Below are 16,464 nucleotides of genomic sequence, written 5' to 3'. Positions count from 1 at the left end.
GTGACTAGTCAGGCTCCAAATGCAGGTGAGTCTATAGCCACCTGATACAAGAAATGAAATCTCGGGGGCCATGTGACAGAAGCCCAGGGCAGAGAACGTCCTTCATCCTGTTGGGACAAATGGAGGAGGTGGGTCCTGTGGCATTCGAGGTGTTCCCTAGCCCTGAAGAAAAGATCCTGCCAAAGCCGAGACTGCTATCAAACACTAGAAGGACGTGGAGACTGTCTCTGTGAGACCCGCTTGCCGGAAGGTCTCAGACCACAGAGAAACTCTCACAGTCCTGGCTTTCCCACACCTCTCGTATGGTCATTCTCTTCTGCATCAGCCACGAAATCAATGTACCTGCCAAGTTACTGGGCTGCCAAGGTGGACTTTTCTGCTTCGGGTCAACACTTCTACGGAGGGAATCTTATCCTATGTTCTAAACACAGAAGTAATATTCTCCTGAAGGCATCAGCAATGGTGGTTTTATTAATTTTGTTATTATGTACGCTTTTTCAAGAGACCTAAACAAGCCTAAGTATGTGTGTATTTGCAGATGGTTGTTTTTTTTTCAAGAAAGGTCTATTTTGCAAAGTAATAATAGTAATAATAATAATAATAGTGGTGAAATAATCACTTGAAAGAAAGCATAGATAATTAAGAGATGATTCTGGCTTCCAGAACATTCTCTGAGAGCACTGTGGTCCTATGTAAGCATATTTAACGGGAAAGAACCCAAAAACGTCGTCATTCCCTGTTCTCCTTTCCCTTGTTACGGAGTTAGGGCGCTGAGCGGGCACAGGTGCGTGCACACACTCAGATTGCTAGGGAGACCCGTGCACACACTCAGATTGCTAGGGAGACCTGTGCTCCATCCGGGGGTGGGAGCAGCCTGTATGAGAGAGCTGCTCACAAATGCAAACAGCAAGTCACTTTAAGATAATGGCCTGTACTTCCACTTTTAGGCAAGGACAGACGATCAGGGCCCCTGCTCCGCGGACATGACATTTACACAGCAGGACGGCAACATTTTCCTTCCACGGCCTGAACCCCCTCCCCCGCCATCCAAGTAATAAGGGATGAAGCGATTCTCATTCTGCATAAGCCAACGGGCCAATGAAAAATCACATGCCTAGAGCCATTCAACTCATCAATCACACGCACCAAAATCCTAGGAGATGAACTTTCTTCACATAACCGTGAGCTTTTTACTAACTTTTCCTTCACACATGATGGCAAATATTCAGAGTGCCTGCTATGTCAAAGCATGAAACGTATAAAAGAAGCAGGATGTTTTTAAATTAACACCATGTTTCAATCATCATCAAACCTTCCAAACTCTGCTGAATCAAAGTGACTTCTTTAAACAACTAATTGAAACAGTGATGTGTGCTCCCTCATCAAGCCTTGTAACTTTCCACATCCTGTCTGTTTCTAAGATGCTTTTCCACCGGCCCTGCTCTCTCCTTGTCCTTCAGTGTCAGAGCTCCGTGATAATGGAAAATCCCCAAATTCCCACTGTAATCACTAAGGATCTTGAAACCCTAGGATCAGGGATTGTAACATGGGGTGCATGGGCCTCCCCAGGAGTCCAAGAGTTGAGTTGTCCTTGGATAGAATTAGCTTCTGTTGTCATTCTAAGCACCACATTCTAGGCATTTAGAAGCATTTATCCCCAAGAGGGGACTGCGGGCTCCATTAGACTTCCCGAGTGACCCAGCGCATCATGTAAGGATCAGGGAAGTCTTTGGGAGATTGGATTAAAAGTCCTCACCAAAGCACAAGCAAGGTCCCAGGCTTAACAACCAGCTCCTTGGAGTCTGTAAGTAACACAGTGCTGTTCCGTGGGGAACAGGGGAAATGGGTTACCCCTCAGTACTGTCTTATGGTGCAAAAAGCAAAAAGTAAAAAGCAAAAAGCAGATGGGACCACTGACACCGAATTACCCATGGGGACATCATCCTTGATGCTTACATGTTCCCGTGAGAACTCTTATAACCTGATCTTAAAATTCACGGACACTTAGAGACAAACAGGCACTCTCTCAGGTAAGCTCCACAAATTCCTTTGCTTCTTCCAATGCATACTTTTTGTTCCCAGTTGCAAACACCAAGGGAAAATGATGGCGAGAATCACAAAGACAGGAGAAAAACATTTAGCTTTTGCATAGTGCCTCACAAGGTCTCGTAAATATTAACACAAAAAAAAAAAAAAAACCTCACTCCGACGGGGTGTACTAAATTCAGTGCATCTGATGCTTAATCGACTAACTGATTTATTTATTGAAACACCACCACCAACAAAAAACAGAGTGCGTTTGAGGCCAGAAATTGCCTGTATGACAGGCTGTTTCCTAATTCCAACGGACAGCCATAATTTTCCTTATGCTAATTTGAGCTCTGCACTCACATAATTAAAACTGCCATCAACAGACTCAGGCCGCCTTTTTTCCACTCTATAAACAAGTCTGTAAAATCATCGCATTACTTTACCCAGGAAGGCCAACAGAACATGTCTTGAAGGAAGTTGCCCATAAAGAGGGGCTATTTTATTTGAACTGAGGATTAAAAAGAATCCACTTGAAGTCATTTTAAAGCTCACCTGAGATAATACACAATATACAGACAACGCAGTGTCATCGAATGTTGAGGCAAGCAGAGTATCTTAGACAAGGGTAAACTATGACCCAAAATTTATTCTAGAAGTCACAAAACATCCAAGTTTCAAAATACCTTCGTATCTTCAGACACGTATACTTTAAACACTATTAACCCATGTGTATGTTTTGCGAAACATAACCCACAGTCTAAAGGGCGGTCTGTCATTTCGATGTCCTTCAATACACTGATTTTTTTGGAACCCGCACAATTGCACCCCAGCTCTTTAAAATTTACAAAGAATATTTGATTTAATTGTTATTAAATATGGACATAATTAAGAGAGAAAATAAGAATAAAAAGGGCAGCATTTTGCATCATACAACCGAACAATTTCTGCTCACATAGTTGAAAGGGTCACATCAACCCTCCAATTTTAAAATTCTTTTCTATGATAGTTTCAGCAGCCTCAGATCCTTGAAGCCAGAGAAGGAAAAACCTCTGTGAGGTTAGTCATTGATACATGATTTTTTAATATATATTATCGAACATTCCTTGAAAAAGAAAACATCCTTTGAGAAGTGAAAACAGAACAAAACTTCTGAGACACAGTTCATAGGGTGGGTATTACTCATAACCTCTAATGCCAACATTTCGGACACCAAACCAAGGAAGATTTTTGAAAACGCCTTGGCTCGATTCTGGGCAGACTTCCGTATTCGGGAGCTTTGAAATGAACCAAAACCCTTGATGAAAACACCACCAAACGCTTCTCACCTATAGGCAGCAAAACTAAAGACAACTAACAGAGCTTTCTTTTTCTTCCCTTCAGTATGTGTCTGCTGCTGATTTTTCTCATTTCTACAAGTGTCACCCAGGCAGAGTGGCCGGGAAAATATTCCAACAGTCGACCACTTTATACTCCCCATGCCGCTGCCCTGCACTCGCCATTAAACTGGCTTCGTTTCCAGGAATTAGGCCGCGTTTAGACTCCATCTGAATGGATCCACCTCCCCATTAATTTCTATATGCTATCAACCAGAGACATTTGCACGAAAAACACAGCAGACCGCACACCCCACAGCGAGAGAATCAACCAATAGGCCGCTGCTCTCCCATTCCCGCAAACCAACCCTGACGGGCAAGAACGTTTACTCGCAGCGCGGAGAGGAGTAGCACTTTTATTAAAGATCAACATGTAACCGAACAAACCGAATTACCACCATTTGAGTTATGAGAACACTCCGTTCTCAGCACGAAGGATCCAAGAGCAAGTCAACGTGTCCCATGACCAACCGCCACTCGCCCGGCATCTCTTCATTGCCACTGGGGCTGGCTAGCAACCCTGATGCTCAAGGAGTCATTCGAGAGCATCCAGAAGTCCACCATTTACAAGCCCGTCTGTTTTTCTCCGACCCTTCCCTCCAACCTCTCCGAGTCCATCACCTTCCAGTAGATAACACATCCACACCCCGCTAGGGATAGTTAAAGAATATGGAAATTCAGACGCGCTCCGAGAAGCCTTTGCAAAAGTCATCCACAGCCCTCAACAGTGAATTTAGAAACCCCAATTTTTTTCTGAGTTTGAAGTTTTTAAGCCTTGCGGATGGTTGGAGTAGGAAAAAGGAAATTTACTAGGCAGTGCAGAGGAAATCTTGTTGTCCTCTATTGTGGCAGTGGGGGTGTTGCCCAATCCGGACTTATCTGCCTTGATAAAGGAAACCAAAGAAAAAGTAACAAGCACAAGGTTTTGTCAAACGAAAAGGAACCCTCTCCTTACCTTAATAGTGCTGGCCATAATGCAATCAAGTTTATTGATCGTTAATAAATGTTAATAATAATTATTGCTTCTCTCTGACCAGAAAGTAGTTTTGATGAGGTTGTTTAGAGCGGATGAGATCGTGCTAAGTCTGGGAAATGAAGTCAGCCAATGGCAGGAAGAGGTTTCTATTGGTCCTGGCTGCCCAGCCCGAAGAAACAGGATATTTGGGAGTGGAGAGATAAGGGACCCTGAAAACAATGTTGTTTTTCTTGATGATATGCAGCCAGGAGATTTCTTTTTTTTAATTAAAAAAAAAAAAAGGCATCCACTGCCCGGGACAGGGACCCCCACGGCAGGTATGACTTGATGTGTCACCACACGACACGCCACACAGAGGCAGGATGCAGACGTGGTGGCACTCCTCATGGCTTCACATGTGCCGTGAGCACTTCGGGACGGGGCGTGGAGGGCCCCCGACAGCCGGGTGCCAGGCCTTCTGGGCCCCCACCTCCCTGGACCTGCCACACGCCTGCCACACGGGACTCGAGCCACTCATCCCCACACGCTCCCCGTTCCGTTCTCCAAAATGGAAACGTTGCAGGTAGAACTTATTTCATGTTAACGTATTTGCTTGCTGATTTGTAACGGCCTGCCTTGATTCAACATCTCAAGTGAGTATTCCCAGAAGTTTCATTTTCTCTTTCCAAGCACATGTAATTTTTTTTATTTGCTCCACAATAAACCAGTCGAAAACACACAAAGGCTCTAGAACTAGTAAGGTAAAGCAAGGCAAAGAACGGGAAAAACTAAGCCCGTCAAATCCTGATCTTTAAGTATTTATTTAAAGGCCAAATAACGGAAATTACGGCAAATGGTTTCTGATGCGAGCAAGCCGGTCCCACTGTGACGAAAGTCAGCGCTGTGGGCCACAGACCCTCAGAGAGATCTTGACTCTGCAGAGATAGCAGGTGAAGACCTCATTAAGGGTTTTAAAGTCCAGGCTGTAAGTTCAGGGCCACACGTCTGTTTTCCACCCAAAGGAAGTACAGCTAATGTAAGCTTGAACATTCCTTAGAGGGTTTCGGGCCTTTAATTACTCATTTTCAGGAAACTACTTGTTCTCTGGAAGAAACAACATTTTGCTTTGAATCCAGCTACACGAAAGCTGGACCAGTAAAGAAGTGTGGTCTCCACACGGGGACCCTCAGAACCCAAGAGACGAAATCCTGAGTCATTCAGCAACTCTTGGTTCTAGAGGTGGACGGTCGGTGAATTGATTTCACTCAGACTTCAGGCCTGCCTATGGCAGAGCTCTAGAAACTAGCCTGGGTTTCTATATCTTTGGTTGTCTCCTGACTTAACCCCTTTGCATTAGGATAGAAGGAGGAGGGGCAGGGGGGCAGGGAGAAACAAACAAACGAAGAAACAAAGGAAAAAGAGAAAATTAAAGAAATCCTGTTCTGGATAAAAGTCAGAACCCACACGTTCTCACCGTCTACACTTTGAGGGGGTGTTGATTTCCCCTCTTTTCATCTCTGAACAATGAAGGAGATGGCAGGCCGATTAAAATTTTGTTTCCCCGAAAGTTTCAAAGCACTGAGTTGTTTTATCTGGGTCGCGTCCACAAGGATTCGGGAGTGCTGAGAAAAATGTTCTCTGCTCCGCCAGGGTTCCCTGCTTTTGCCCTCCTGAGAAGCATCGACTGTAAATGTTACCCACGGTACCCCAGTGAGCAGTGTTCCATCACGGGTTTCCCAAAGAGCAGCCTTAAACAGGACGGACACTTTGCTAACAAAAGAGCCTTGGGGGAACCTGCTGACTGGTCTTACCTCACTCTGGTCTCCTGGTTTCTAACCCAGCCCTCTCCGTGTCGTCCCCAAAGACCTAGGACACCTAACTCTTCATCAAGCCTCTGCTCTTAACTCCTTGGTTACTGCTTAGTTCAGATCAAGCAGGGGAATCTTTTAATTCTTTATGCAGGGAAAAATTTCCAACATGCAGAAACAAGTTAATGCAAAGGACTCCTAATATCTTTCGCCCACTTACCCCAAATGCTGGTAATTTTCATTTCCTTTGCTTTCTCTCTCTAAAATTTATGTATAATGCCTATGTGTGAATAGGCACAGATCTCCTTTATTCTGTAATTAATAAAAATGCTGTTTTATTAGAGACGAATTTCTTTGCTTGGATACTTACAGAAAACCAGATGTTACTATTCGACCTATTTCCTGAAGGTTCTACCCACAAGTTTCACTGTGTTGAATTTTGAAGATGCGCACAAATATGGAGGTGATCTGGTAAAAAGCCAGTGTTCAGGCAGTGAGTTGTAATTCCTGTCACAAAGTTTTTTAAGGCAAATATTCCTCATTTCTAACAACAAGATGTTAGACTCATGCTGAGCATCTTCAAAGACAATAATTCCTGATACCTATAATGACATAATAGCATGCAAGCCTGGTACTCTCTGAATGTTTAAGGCAAAGTTGCTTTTTAACTTTGATTGGCTATTGAAAGCGTTTGACGTATCTATTAATGAGAATATAGTAGTTCAGGGGAGAGCCTGCGTGGCTCAGTCGTTTAAGCTGCCCAACTCCTGATTTCAGCTCGGGTCAGGATCTCGTGGTTTGTGGGTTCAAGCCTTGCATCAGGCTCTGTGCTGACAGTGCGGAGCCCAGTTGGAATTCCTCTCTCTCTCTCTCTCTCTCTCTGTCTCTGTCTCTCTCTCCTGTTCTCTGCCTCTCCCCTGCTCATGCTCCTCTCTCTCAAAATAAATAAACAAATAACTTTAAAAATTAAAAAAAAAAAAAAAAGAATATAGTGGTGCAGAAACCATGGCCCAAACGTTAGTCCCCGGGGGAATCATCCAAAGATAATGCTATCACTTAATCCTCCCCTTTACCCCCACCCCAAGCCTACACCTACGTTTGGCCTCAGCACCAGATTATTCAGCATCTTAAGGACTAGGCAGCTTCTAACCAGACAGCAGCCCTCCTTGGGGAAAGCCACCCTTCAGGTAACCAGGCCGACCCATGTCAGGGCAATCTAGCAGAGAGAGACACAGCTTGGGGGGGCCATCTTGCCACAATCCTGCCAGGACAAGGTCCTTCTCCACTCTCCTTGGAACACAGTAAACACCACAATGGACCAGTATGGCCCCCCAGTGTCTGTGGACATCTGAGCCCATGAGTAAATTCTACATTTCCATTTTTACTTACCCATCATGGACCCATTCCCCATGAGGTTACCACAACCCTTTGTAAGCCTGTTCCTATCTTGTTCCAAATGAAAAAAGGAAATCATACAAAACTGACCATACGTTTACTGTAACAGTAAAAAGGGGCATTGCCATTTATTTGTCTTAAAACCACGTCTTCCCAGTTTCTAAAGAGGCAACAAATTCTCATCCGTATTCTGTTATTAACTTCTCTATTTGAGATCGACAGAGGAAGGTCAGGAGTTGAAACACTTTGGATGAGGGCAGTATGGTTCTAAAAACGATGTAAGGGCGCAGCAAAGAGATAATGAACCACAATTTTAATTGAAGCCCCAACAGAAGGCTCGCTCGTGAATGACTGATTAATCCTGGTATTAAACATCCATACACTGGAATGGTCATCAGCACTTAAAATACTGCAGGGAAATGATGTAACAGAGGAATGCCCAGTGATATGGAGAACTGTTATGATCCTATGCCTGGGAAGTTAAAAATCAGGGTCCAAGAGACAGTTATGTCAGAGACCCATTTTGTTAAAAGGAAAAAGGCAAGAGAGAACTACCAGGAGGCTCTAGGTACTATGGTACTAATGGTGGATGGTCTTTCTTTTCTTATTTGTTTTTCCTCCGTCTCCTTCGGTTCATCTCGATTTCTGAACATTTACAGTAAATAGAAATTAAATTTTAATGTAAAAGTTACAGAAGTGACACGTAAGGTTCCATGTTTTTTAATAAATGCCTGTGTAACACGCAGCACACAATATCTATACTTGTCAAGCCCCACGGGTGCGTACCAAAACGCATGCTCCATGTTAAATGTCTACAGCAAGAAAAGAGGAGCCCTGTTTGTAACTAGTAAGGAAACCCAGAAGATACTCATGTGTCTTGTCACGGTCATCTAAGGAAACCCAGAAGATACTCATGTGTCTTGTCACGGTCGTCTATCCAACATCAACCCATCTAGTCAATATTAATAAAGGGGCTTTTCCACGCCAGGAGCTCTGGTCGGCACTAGGAAATAAAGCATGACAAGGCTCTGTCCTGCCACTGGGTGTCCCAACATTCAGGAAGTCTGTGTTTGTCGACTTCAATTCCGCCCACATAAAACTGTGGAGCTTGGAACCAGCCCGTGAGATGCAAACTTTTTAAGGGTAAAACAATAGGACCAAGTGCTCTATATTGTCCCTAAAATGACACATGAATCTTAAAATGTATACTGTTTGGATTATTCATGAACAGCCTGCAAGAAGGATGTCCCAGGGATTTTTGCCAAGGACATGCCTGAGATTACAGATAAGGATCAAGCATCTGGAGCTGCCCCCACAGTGGAAAACTACATCACTCGGTGGAACTTTTCCGTCCACTGGAGGGTTTGCTTGAGAACACGCGCAGTGTAAGGCACTCTTAGCCGCCAAGGTCGCTCATTACACACAGGTTGAGGACCGTTTTTCTATTCAAAGCTTACTGCATGAGCACAGTTTCACTCCATTGAGTAAGACTGTGTGTGTGTGTGTGTGTGTGTGTGTGTGTGTGTGTGCGCGCGCGCGCGTGTGATGCCCTCCAGCAACACATTAAGAAATAATCCAATTACAATTCAAATAACTATTGTTTCAACACCTTCTCTATGTGGTTAATATTATTCTTCAACATCTTGGTTGATTTGAACTCATCTAAACCGAGGAAATTGTTATCACATACTAAATCCTCAACTTCTCAACACCGAGTTGCAATTTCCTTAATTTTGAAGCACGTGTCAGTTCAGCTCTATAGGCTCCAATGGAGCGACGATTTCAATGAATGCAATTTCATAAGCGTCACATGTATTCTCATGTTTTTTTAGCAACTTTGCTCTTAGCCAATTCTGTACGCCTCTAAAAACTCAGGAGTATTAAAATCAGTATTAGGGACCCTAAATATGTCAATGTAACACTCGGGGCTAAAGAGAGAAGAAATTCCTAGGAACATTTATTTTGACACAGTAATTTAAAGGAAATTTCCTGTTTCAATGATCGTGTTTCCACATATAATTTGTGAACCATTCTATGAGTTTCGAGGTTTTTTATCCATACAACTGGCATATATAAGCCTAGATGTTACAGCCTCCAGATGGCAGTGGTCACCATAAGGCCTGGTCTGCCCACAGGGCATGGGTCTAGCACCCGTGCCACACAATTGGAGGCGACACAAAATCACATGGCCATCCCGCCAGGTGTTGTCCTGCTCCTCTGTCCCCTACTGAGATCTGGAGAATCATGTCCCAATTACTTCCTCAGCAGTCACCCCTGACCACCCTGAGAAGTTATCTTGAGCTGTTTAAATTAACTTAGATTTTGACCTAGTTAGACTGTCAATTTTTTTAAGTGTGTCAGTCTCATTTATAAGATACTATATATCAGCATCTATTTTTGTCTTGACCGTCCACATACATTATTTTGTCAAGAAAATACGCACTCTTTTAAGTTTTTTTTTAAATTTATTTGGAGAGAGAGAGAGAGCACAAGTGGGTGAGGGGCAGAGAGAAGAAAAGACAGAAACTCAAGCAGGCTCTGTGCCATCAACGCAGAGCCCGATGTGGGGCTCGAACCCACAAACTGTGACATCATGACCTGAGCAGAGATCAAGGGTTGGACGCTTCACCGACTATGCCACCCAGGCGCCCCCATACTACTTTGTAAAGAAAGATAGTAAAATGCACTATAATGTCACCCAGATAATGGAAATTTACAGAGAAGCCTGCATTAGACAATTGCTCCCCGTTCTTTTACAAGATGTTTTGAGTCAGATTCAGAAGGCCTTTCTTTCTACAACACTTAATATGTGTGTATGTATTTGCTAATTTATTTATATCACAAATGGAATCAGAAATGAAGCCAAGGAACAAAGTGTTTGCCATAAAGAGCGCATTTACATTTGCGAGAGTGGATTCAGGCAACCTACAGAAGTCACCAAGTTGTAGGCCGGCTCGTGGAGGCAGGTGTGTCAAAGAGTGAGCATTTGCCACACCGTATCCTCTGCGCTGGACCCAGTCGGCATCGTACTCTTTCTGCACCGTGCCCTGCACAATGCAGGTAAACACCCTCTTCATGGTATCCTTTCTCTGCAAAGCCGGAAGGAGGCCCTTTCCCTCTTGAGGGTACAGTGTGCCGTTCAGATGGAGGCAGGCCAGCCTTCCAAAAAATGTGTTTACTCTGTTTAAATGCACTGAGTTGCACTGGAACTGTGACCCAGGCTAATTCACGGTTTTCATTTGATCTCAGTACAAACCTCAGCACACAGTTTGGGGGAAAACTACAGTATCTGGGGACAAATGGAAGTGACAATTCTAAATGTGTTGTCGATGACAGCCAGAAGGCAAGCTGGGGTTTGCCTGGTGGACGCTTGTTGCATCCTGTATTTATGGGCACAAAAATAATCCTGCAGCGAGAATTTTAGGAAGCAACCACCTATTGGCCAAAGACCTTCACTGCTTTGTTTATTTGCCAGCAATGGACCTGAGGCCTTGCAGGGACTTTTCCTTGGAACCGGCTGAACTGTTGTCACTAGAGGGTGCTAAATGTCCCTTTAAAGGGCCCTAAGGGTGTGACTAATTCTTCACTTGACGTTTTTTGTATTGACATCATGATCCTACATAGTTGTCTCCTTTTTATCCATTAACGTTAAAATCCACCTTTCGTAATGGAGAAAGCTTTTCAGAGAAGTTTACACTGGTCATCAGTGTAACATAAGGAAATCTACTTGGATAAGGAGCAAAGATAAATTATACAGATATGCACCTTAGACTAAAGCCACCGTTTTTTCTGGGTGAGATCTGACCATGGAAATCACAGAATTGTTCTACCCCGCTCTCAGTGATCCCAAACCATAAAAACATTCTACTGCTCAGTAATTCCAAGTGGTTCAATATCTTCCTCATGCATGTTCCATGACATTAACAGGTCAGCTTTGGGTGTGTTTGCTTTCTGTGTAGACAACACTGCCTTCACGTTCGCACCTTGCCTAAACTCTGATATCCGAAGACCCCTTCCAGAAACAGACTGCGGGAAGGGTATGGATTATATCATAACATGTGGGAGATACCTTCTGATGCCATCATTTATTTATTTTTCTTAATTATAGTTTTGGGGCTATGTTTATAGAGCATCACTTATAAAAACGATACACTATGTGAAAATACATATGAAATAAAGTTACCTTTAAAACTGAATAAGGAAGTTTTCCTGAAAACAATCCTATTATGTGATTACACTGACTTCTAGGCCATCTAAATGCTAAACGCTTAAAGCAGAACACAGTGCCTTGGGAATATTTGCAAGAAATGTAAGTGACTTGCAACTTTTCTCTTCTCGTCCTCACTTGTGCTTTAAAATACCTATAGTTTTTTTTTTTCTTTTATTCTTCTCCCCCTTCCACTTTGGTTCATATACCAACGAAGGGAGAGGTCAGTGGGTGACAGTCGTTTGTCTGGTTCATGGCCATCTGAAGGTGGGGCTGCATGTGGGACAGGCTCCCACCGATCTCTGAAGAGGTGACAGAAAGTGTGGCTGGCGATGCATTTTCCTCTCGGTCTGCCAGGAGAGCAGAGGTTCATTTTCAATGTGCTCTATGTAAGGATAATTAAGGCAGTGTTTCATCTGCTGGTCTGCGACTTTTAAAGGGAAACAAACTTCACCTTTGCACATAAATGGCACACGGTGGATGGGGCGAGGTGTGGAAAACTGTGACCGGGGGACCCCGTGCCCAGCCTCAGGCGACGCCACTCTAGACAAAGGCACTGGCAGGAGGGGCGCCTGGGTGGCTCAGTCAGTTAAGTGTCTGACTTCGGCTCAGGTCATGATCTCGCAGCTTGTGAGTTTGAGCCCCGCGTCGGGCTCTGTGCTGACAGCTCGGAGCCTGGAACCAGCTTCGGATTCTGTGTCTCCCTCTCTCTCTGCCCCTCCCTTGCTCACACAGTCTCTCTCTCTCTCTCTCTCAGAAATAAATAAACATTAAAAATATTTTTTAAGGCACTGACAGAAGAGAAGAGCAACCCCAGGCTCACAGAGCCTGCCCCCACACTATCGGCTCCCCAAAATGAACAGCTTAGGTGGAAACCGAAGGATGGGAGGGCAGAGCTGGCTTCTGGGTCACCAAGGGAGACGGTTGGAGACCACCTGGGCTGACACCCCTCAGGGAGCACGAGTCTAGTGAGTCCAGTCACAGGGGCCTTGGCTCCGGGCGAGGAGGCCTCAGCCTGGCCTCAGCCTCAGTGAGTCAAGGAGTCACGGACTCCACCTGGGCCCGTTTTCCTTCGGCAAATCAACTGGTGATGTTGCAGGTTTGTTCAAGGGAGGAATTAGCACGTACTGAGTCCCCTGCCATGTGCCACCCTCCCCGTGCCCAAAGACTGAGGGCAGCAAACCCCCGGAGCCCCTGGTGCTCTGTCCTCATGCAGAGGACACGTCCTCATGTCCTCCCGTGCTCGGCAACCATTTGCTGAATGAATGGATGAATGAATGAATGAATGAATGAATGAAGCACGTCAACAGAGCCCAGGAGCACCAGGAAAGGAGAGTACCGGCCATGCCCGTGGGCCGCCCAGGAGAGGCCCTCAAAAGCCCAGAGTCTGACTTGAACTTGGCGTTCACCTGGTTTTCCACTGCGTGCTGACCAATTCCTGAGAAGATCTGCATTCGAAATTAAGAGGGAAGCTGGCACTCAAGCTGTGAGCCAGCCACGCCTCCCCCCACCACACCGCACACGCACAATAGAACGACAGCGAGGAAGACACTGACTGATGCGGAGAGACAGAGACACAGAGAGGCTGGCTGCCCCACCACCGTGCCACCCCCACGTTTCCAGGCCACATGACCCGCGTAACTTTAGAGGCGACTTTCTCCAGCAATTCCCCCAGATCAGGCCGTGCGGGGGAAGAAGGCAACTGGTCCCTTCGAGACCTTCCACCAACTCTGTGTGTGACGGGATTTCCCTCTCGGTAACTGAACTGACAACACCTGGCAGTGAGAAGATATTCCATAAGAATAACGAACTACCAACCACGTAAACGAGTGACTGAAAGAAGGAGACTCTGTCCTGTGTTTTGCCTGCCTCGTGATATCTTTACGGCACGTTTATTTCAAAATAAAATAACAGCTTGTGGCGCTACCCCAGCCCTTGCAATTTTCCAAAGCAACTCTGACTAAGGTTATTTCCAGCGACACTGATTCAGCACCTGGGTCGGTCCCACGTGCAATTAGTGAAAACCGTCAGAATGCCGGGTTCGTTGCACTTCTGGACGCTTGCCGCGTCACCCACGGTGACTGAATCGCCCAGAGAGCCCAGCAAGATTCGCCATCACAGGTGCCCATCTTAGAAGGTGACATCGACACTGCTCCCATCAAAAGGGGGGGGCCATGTGCCCACCCTTCGAAGCTGGGAAGACCTGTCTCTACAGCGTTTAAGTTCAGCTCCTGCGCCCTCCAAGCTACCTGGAAACATGGTGCAGCTTCCACCCGCTTTCCTTGGCAACAGCCACCCTCACACCTTGACCGCCATACTGAGAGAGAGCCCAAGGCGCACGGAGAAGCCATGATGGAGACTCTGAGGGAAAAATGCCTGTCTCAGCCCAGTCAACCCTTGGAACCACGGAGAACAGAAGTGATAAAGTGGTCACTGTGAGTTTTAAGCCCCCGAGTTCCAGAGTGAATTCGTTCTAAAGCAAAAGGTGACTGCAACGCCCTCAGAAGTTTCCTTACTCAAACACGTTTTTGCAACCTTGTTACGCAGCCAATAATTCTTCTGTGATCGCTTGTCCATTCGTCAAACCCTTCCTGGCATCGACTCTATGCTCAGCCCCGTGTCAGGCACCGAAGATGTGCGAAGGAAGGGAAGCAGCCATCGGCCAAACACACACACAAAAAGTACGTATCTGTTGGAGAGAAAACGTGCCAAAATTTCAACAGCATCTGACTTAAAAGACGTAAGAGGCGAACATCGCGAGTTCTTCCCTCCCTCTTCCCCCCGCTTCCTCTCCGCTCATTACAGGTGCGTGTGCCTCGGGTCACCTGAGCCCCCCAGGGCAGGGACCCCTGGGTCCTGGCTGTGACCTCCCTCCTCGGTCCCCACCCCGTGCCTGCAGCCTGCTGACCCTCCCCATTCCCACTTTCTGGAAGCATCTCTGCCCATCCACCTTAGGTTACTTTCCCCAGGAGACATGGGAAAGCTTTAATTTCCCCTCTGTGACTTCCACAGGAATGGGGCTGGTAAATGAGAAGCAGAGGGAGAGGGTTCATTACCCCGAGTTACTAAAAAGAGAAGCACCAGTGTTTGGGAGGTGGTGCTATTATTCCCCTTGAAACATTAGCCGCTAGAAACCAGGGGCCCTGTCCCCCGTGCGGCGTCTCGGGCTTCCGGGATGCCACGGGGGTTTCCACTGGGTCAGTTGTGACAATGGGGAGAGCCATCCGGAAGACCGCGAGGTGGGGCCTGGCCAACCACCACCCCAGAGCAGAGGGGAGACGCACAGGTACCCACGAGGGGGCCCTGTTTCCCGGATCTGCGGCCCCGGGTGTTCCTCATCCCCAGAAAGAGCGTGAGAAAAACAGCAGTCCCTACGGAATGCTCTCCACACATCTGTGGGCCTTCTTTATAAAGAAGGTCAAGTTCTCTTACTTTCCAACTCACGTACTGAATTCCTGTGGATGAAGCAACCCTATTCTGAGCCCGGAGGGCCGGAGCACCCAAATCTCACCTCCCAGACTTGGAGATAATCTGCATCTGAGATATCTGATTCCAGGTGACTTCAAGCTCTTTCAAACTTTTCATCAGGAACAGAAGCCATTAGTATGTCTCACACCGCTCCGTTTTACGGAATTCTTGCGCTGTGAGCTCTTTTTATTATTTTCTTAACAGCCAGAAAAAAAAAAAAAAAAAGAACTGGGAAGGTTCACAAAGAAATTTTTCAACTGCCAGGGGTGACCCCTAACCCAAGCCTTTGTGCCTAATCTGTAAAAGGGAGTGAGAAGTATTGCGTCCCTTTGGAGTGGGGGGCTCTGTGTCTTTAAGAGAGCGGGGAAACCGCTAACAATGAGGCTACACATACCTTGTGCTTCTTTGTTAGTAACTGCAAACCAAAAACAGATGTGAAATATCAGCGGCCACCTTGTACTGACCCATGGACGTTGAGGCTAATCCAGACCATTCTTAATAACTCAAAACCGCCACCCTTTAGCTTTCTAATTTTTTTCTCACTTACAAGTGCAAAAAAGAACTGACAGACACATTAAGGTCCATTTCCCTCTGAACACATACAGATTTTCTCCGATAAGAGCCGGGAGTAAGAGCTCTCCCCGCGAAACCGTGCAGCTGTGAACGGACTCTGTGCCCGCGTAGGTGTTCATCGCCTTCAACCAAACAACAGCTGGAAGGAGAGAATTTATGCTGAAAATCAGATATTCCGTTGTTACCTTTTCCCAGCAGCAGTAAGTGCAGAATTTCTGGAATTAGTAGACTGCTTGGAAGTAAAAAACCAGAGGTTTTGGGTATGAATCCAGCAATCCAAAAACGCTTCTCTAACATCAAAACCGTTTTAATTTCCAACCATCTTCCTGAATTCAAAAGTAATGAATGTAAGTGCAGAAGAAAAATCAATAGGTACAGGTATGATTCATAACCCCCCAAATGAAGAAATCAATCATTCTGCACTAAATTTGAACATTCTATCAACAGTACATCTATTTACTAAATCCAAGAGGAACTCCTTTAACATAAAATCAAAGACAAAATTGTTTCAGACATTGTGTATTGTTTTTTGCCTGAAAGCAGACACAAGGTGGAATGAGTATTAGATGCAAGGCTAGACGTTGATTGATTTTTAACACCTATCAATACGGCAATTACACTGTCATGTGACACAGGGCTTCCTGGTCTCACACT

General features: G+C 45.6%; 1 protein-coding gene across 5 annotated transcripts in view; it reads right to left on the bottom strand.

Annotated features, from left to right (window-relative positions):
* The window catches only part of ERG (ETS transcription factor ERG), a 263,881-nt gene that overhangs the window by 105,961 nt on the left and 141,456 nt on the right, over window positions 1-16,464 (bottom strand). Inside the window, exon 1 of one of the 5 annotated variants that reach the window (XM_060640883.3) lies at window positions 4,360-4,503. The exons of the other annotated variants lie outside the window; for them this stretch is intronic. Coding sequence (XP_060496866.2) covers window positions 4,360-4,377 — 18 coding nt within the window. The 5' untranslated portion in view covers window positions 4,378-4,503. Of the gene's footprint in view, window positions 1-4,359; window positions 4,504-16,464 lie in introns of those variants that run through there. 5 annotated transcript variants of the gene reach the window in all.

The sequence above is a fragment of the Panthera onca genome, chromosome C2 (genome assembly GCF_046562875.1).
Source record: "Panthera onca isolate mPanOnc1 chromosome C2, mPanOnc1 haplotype 2, whole genome shotgun sequence".
In the NCBI taxonomy this organism is placed as follows: Eukaryota; Metazoa; Chordata; class Mammalia; order Carnivora; family Felidae; genus Panthera; species Panthera onca.
The sequence above is the reverse complement of the archived record's forward strand: the minus strand, read 5'-3'. Positions and strand labels throughout refer to the sequence as shown.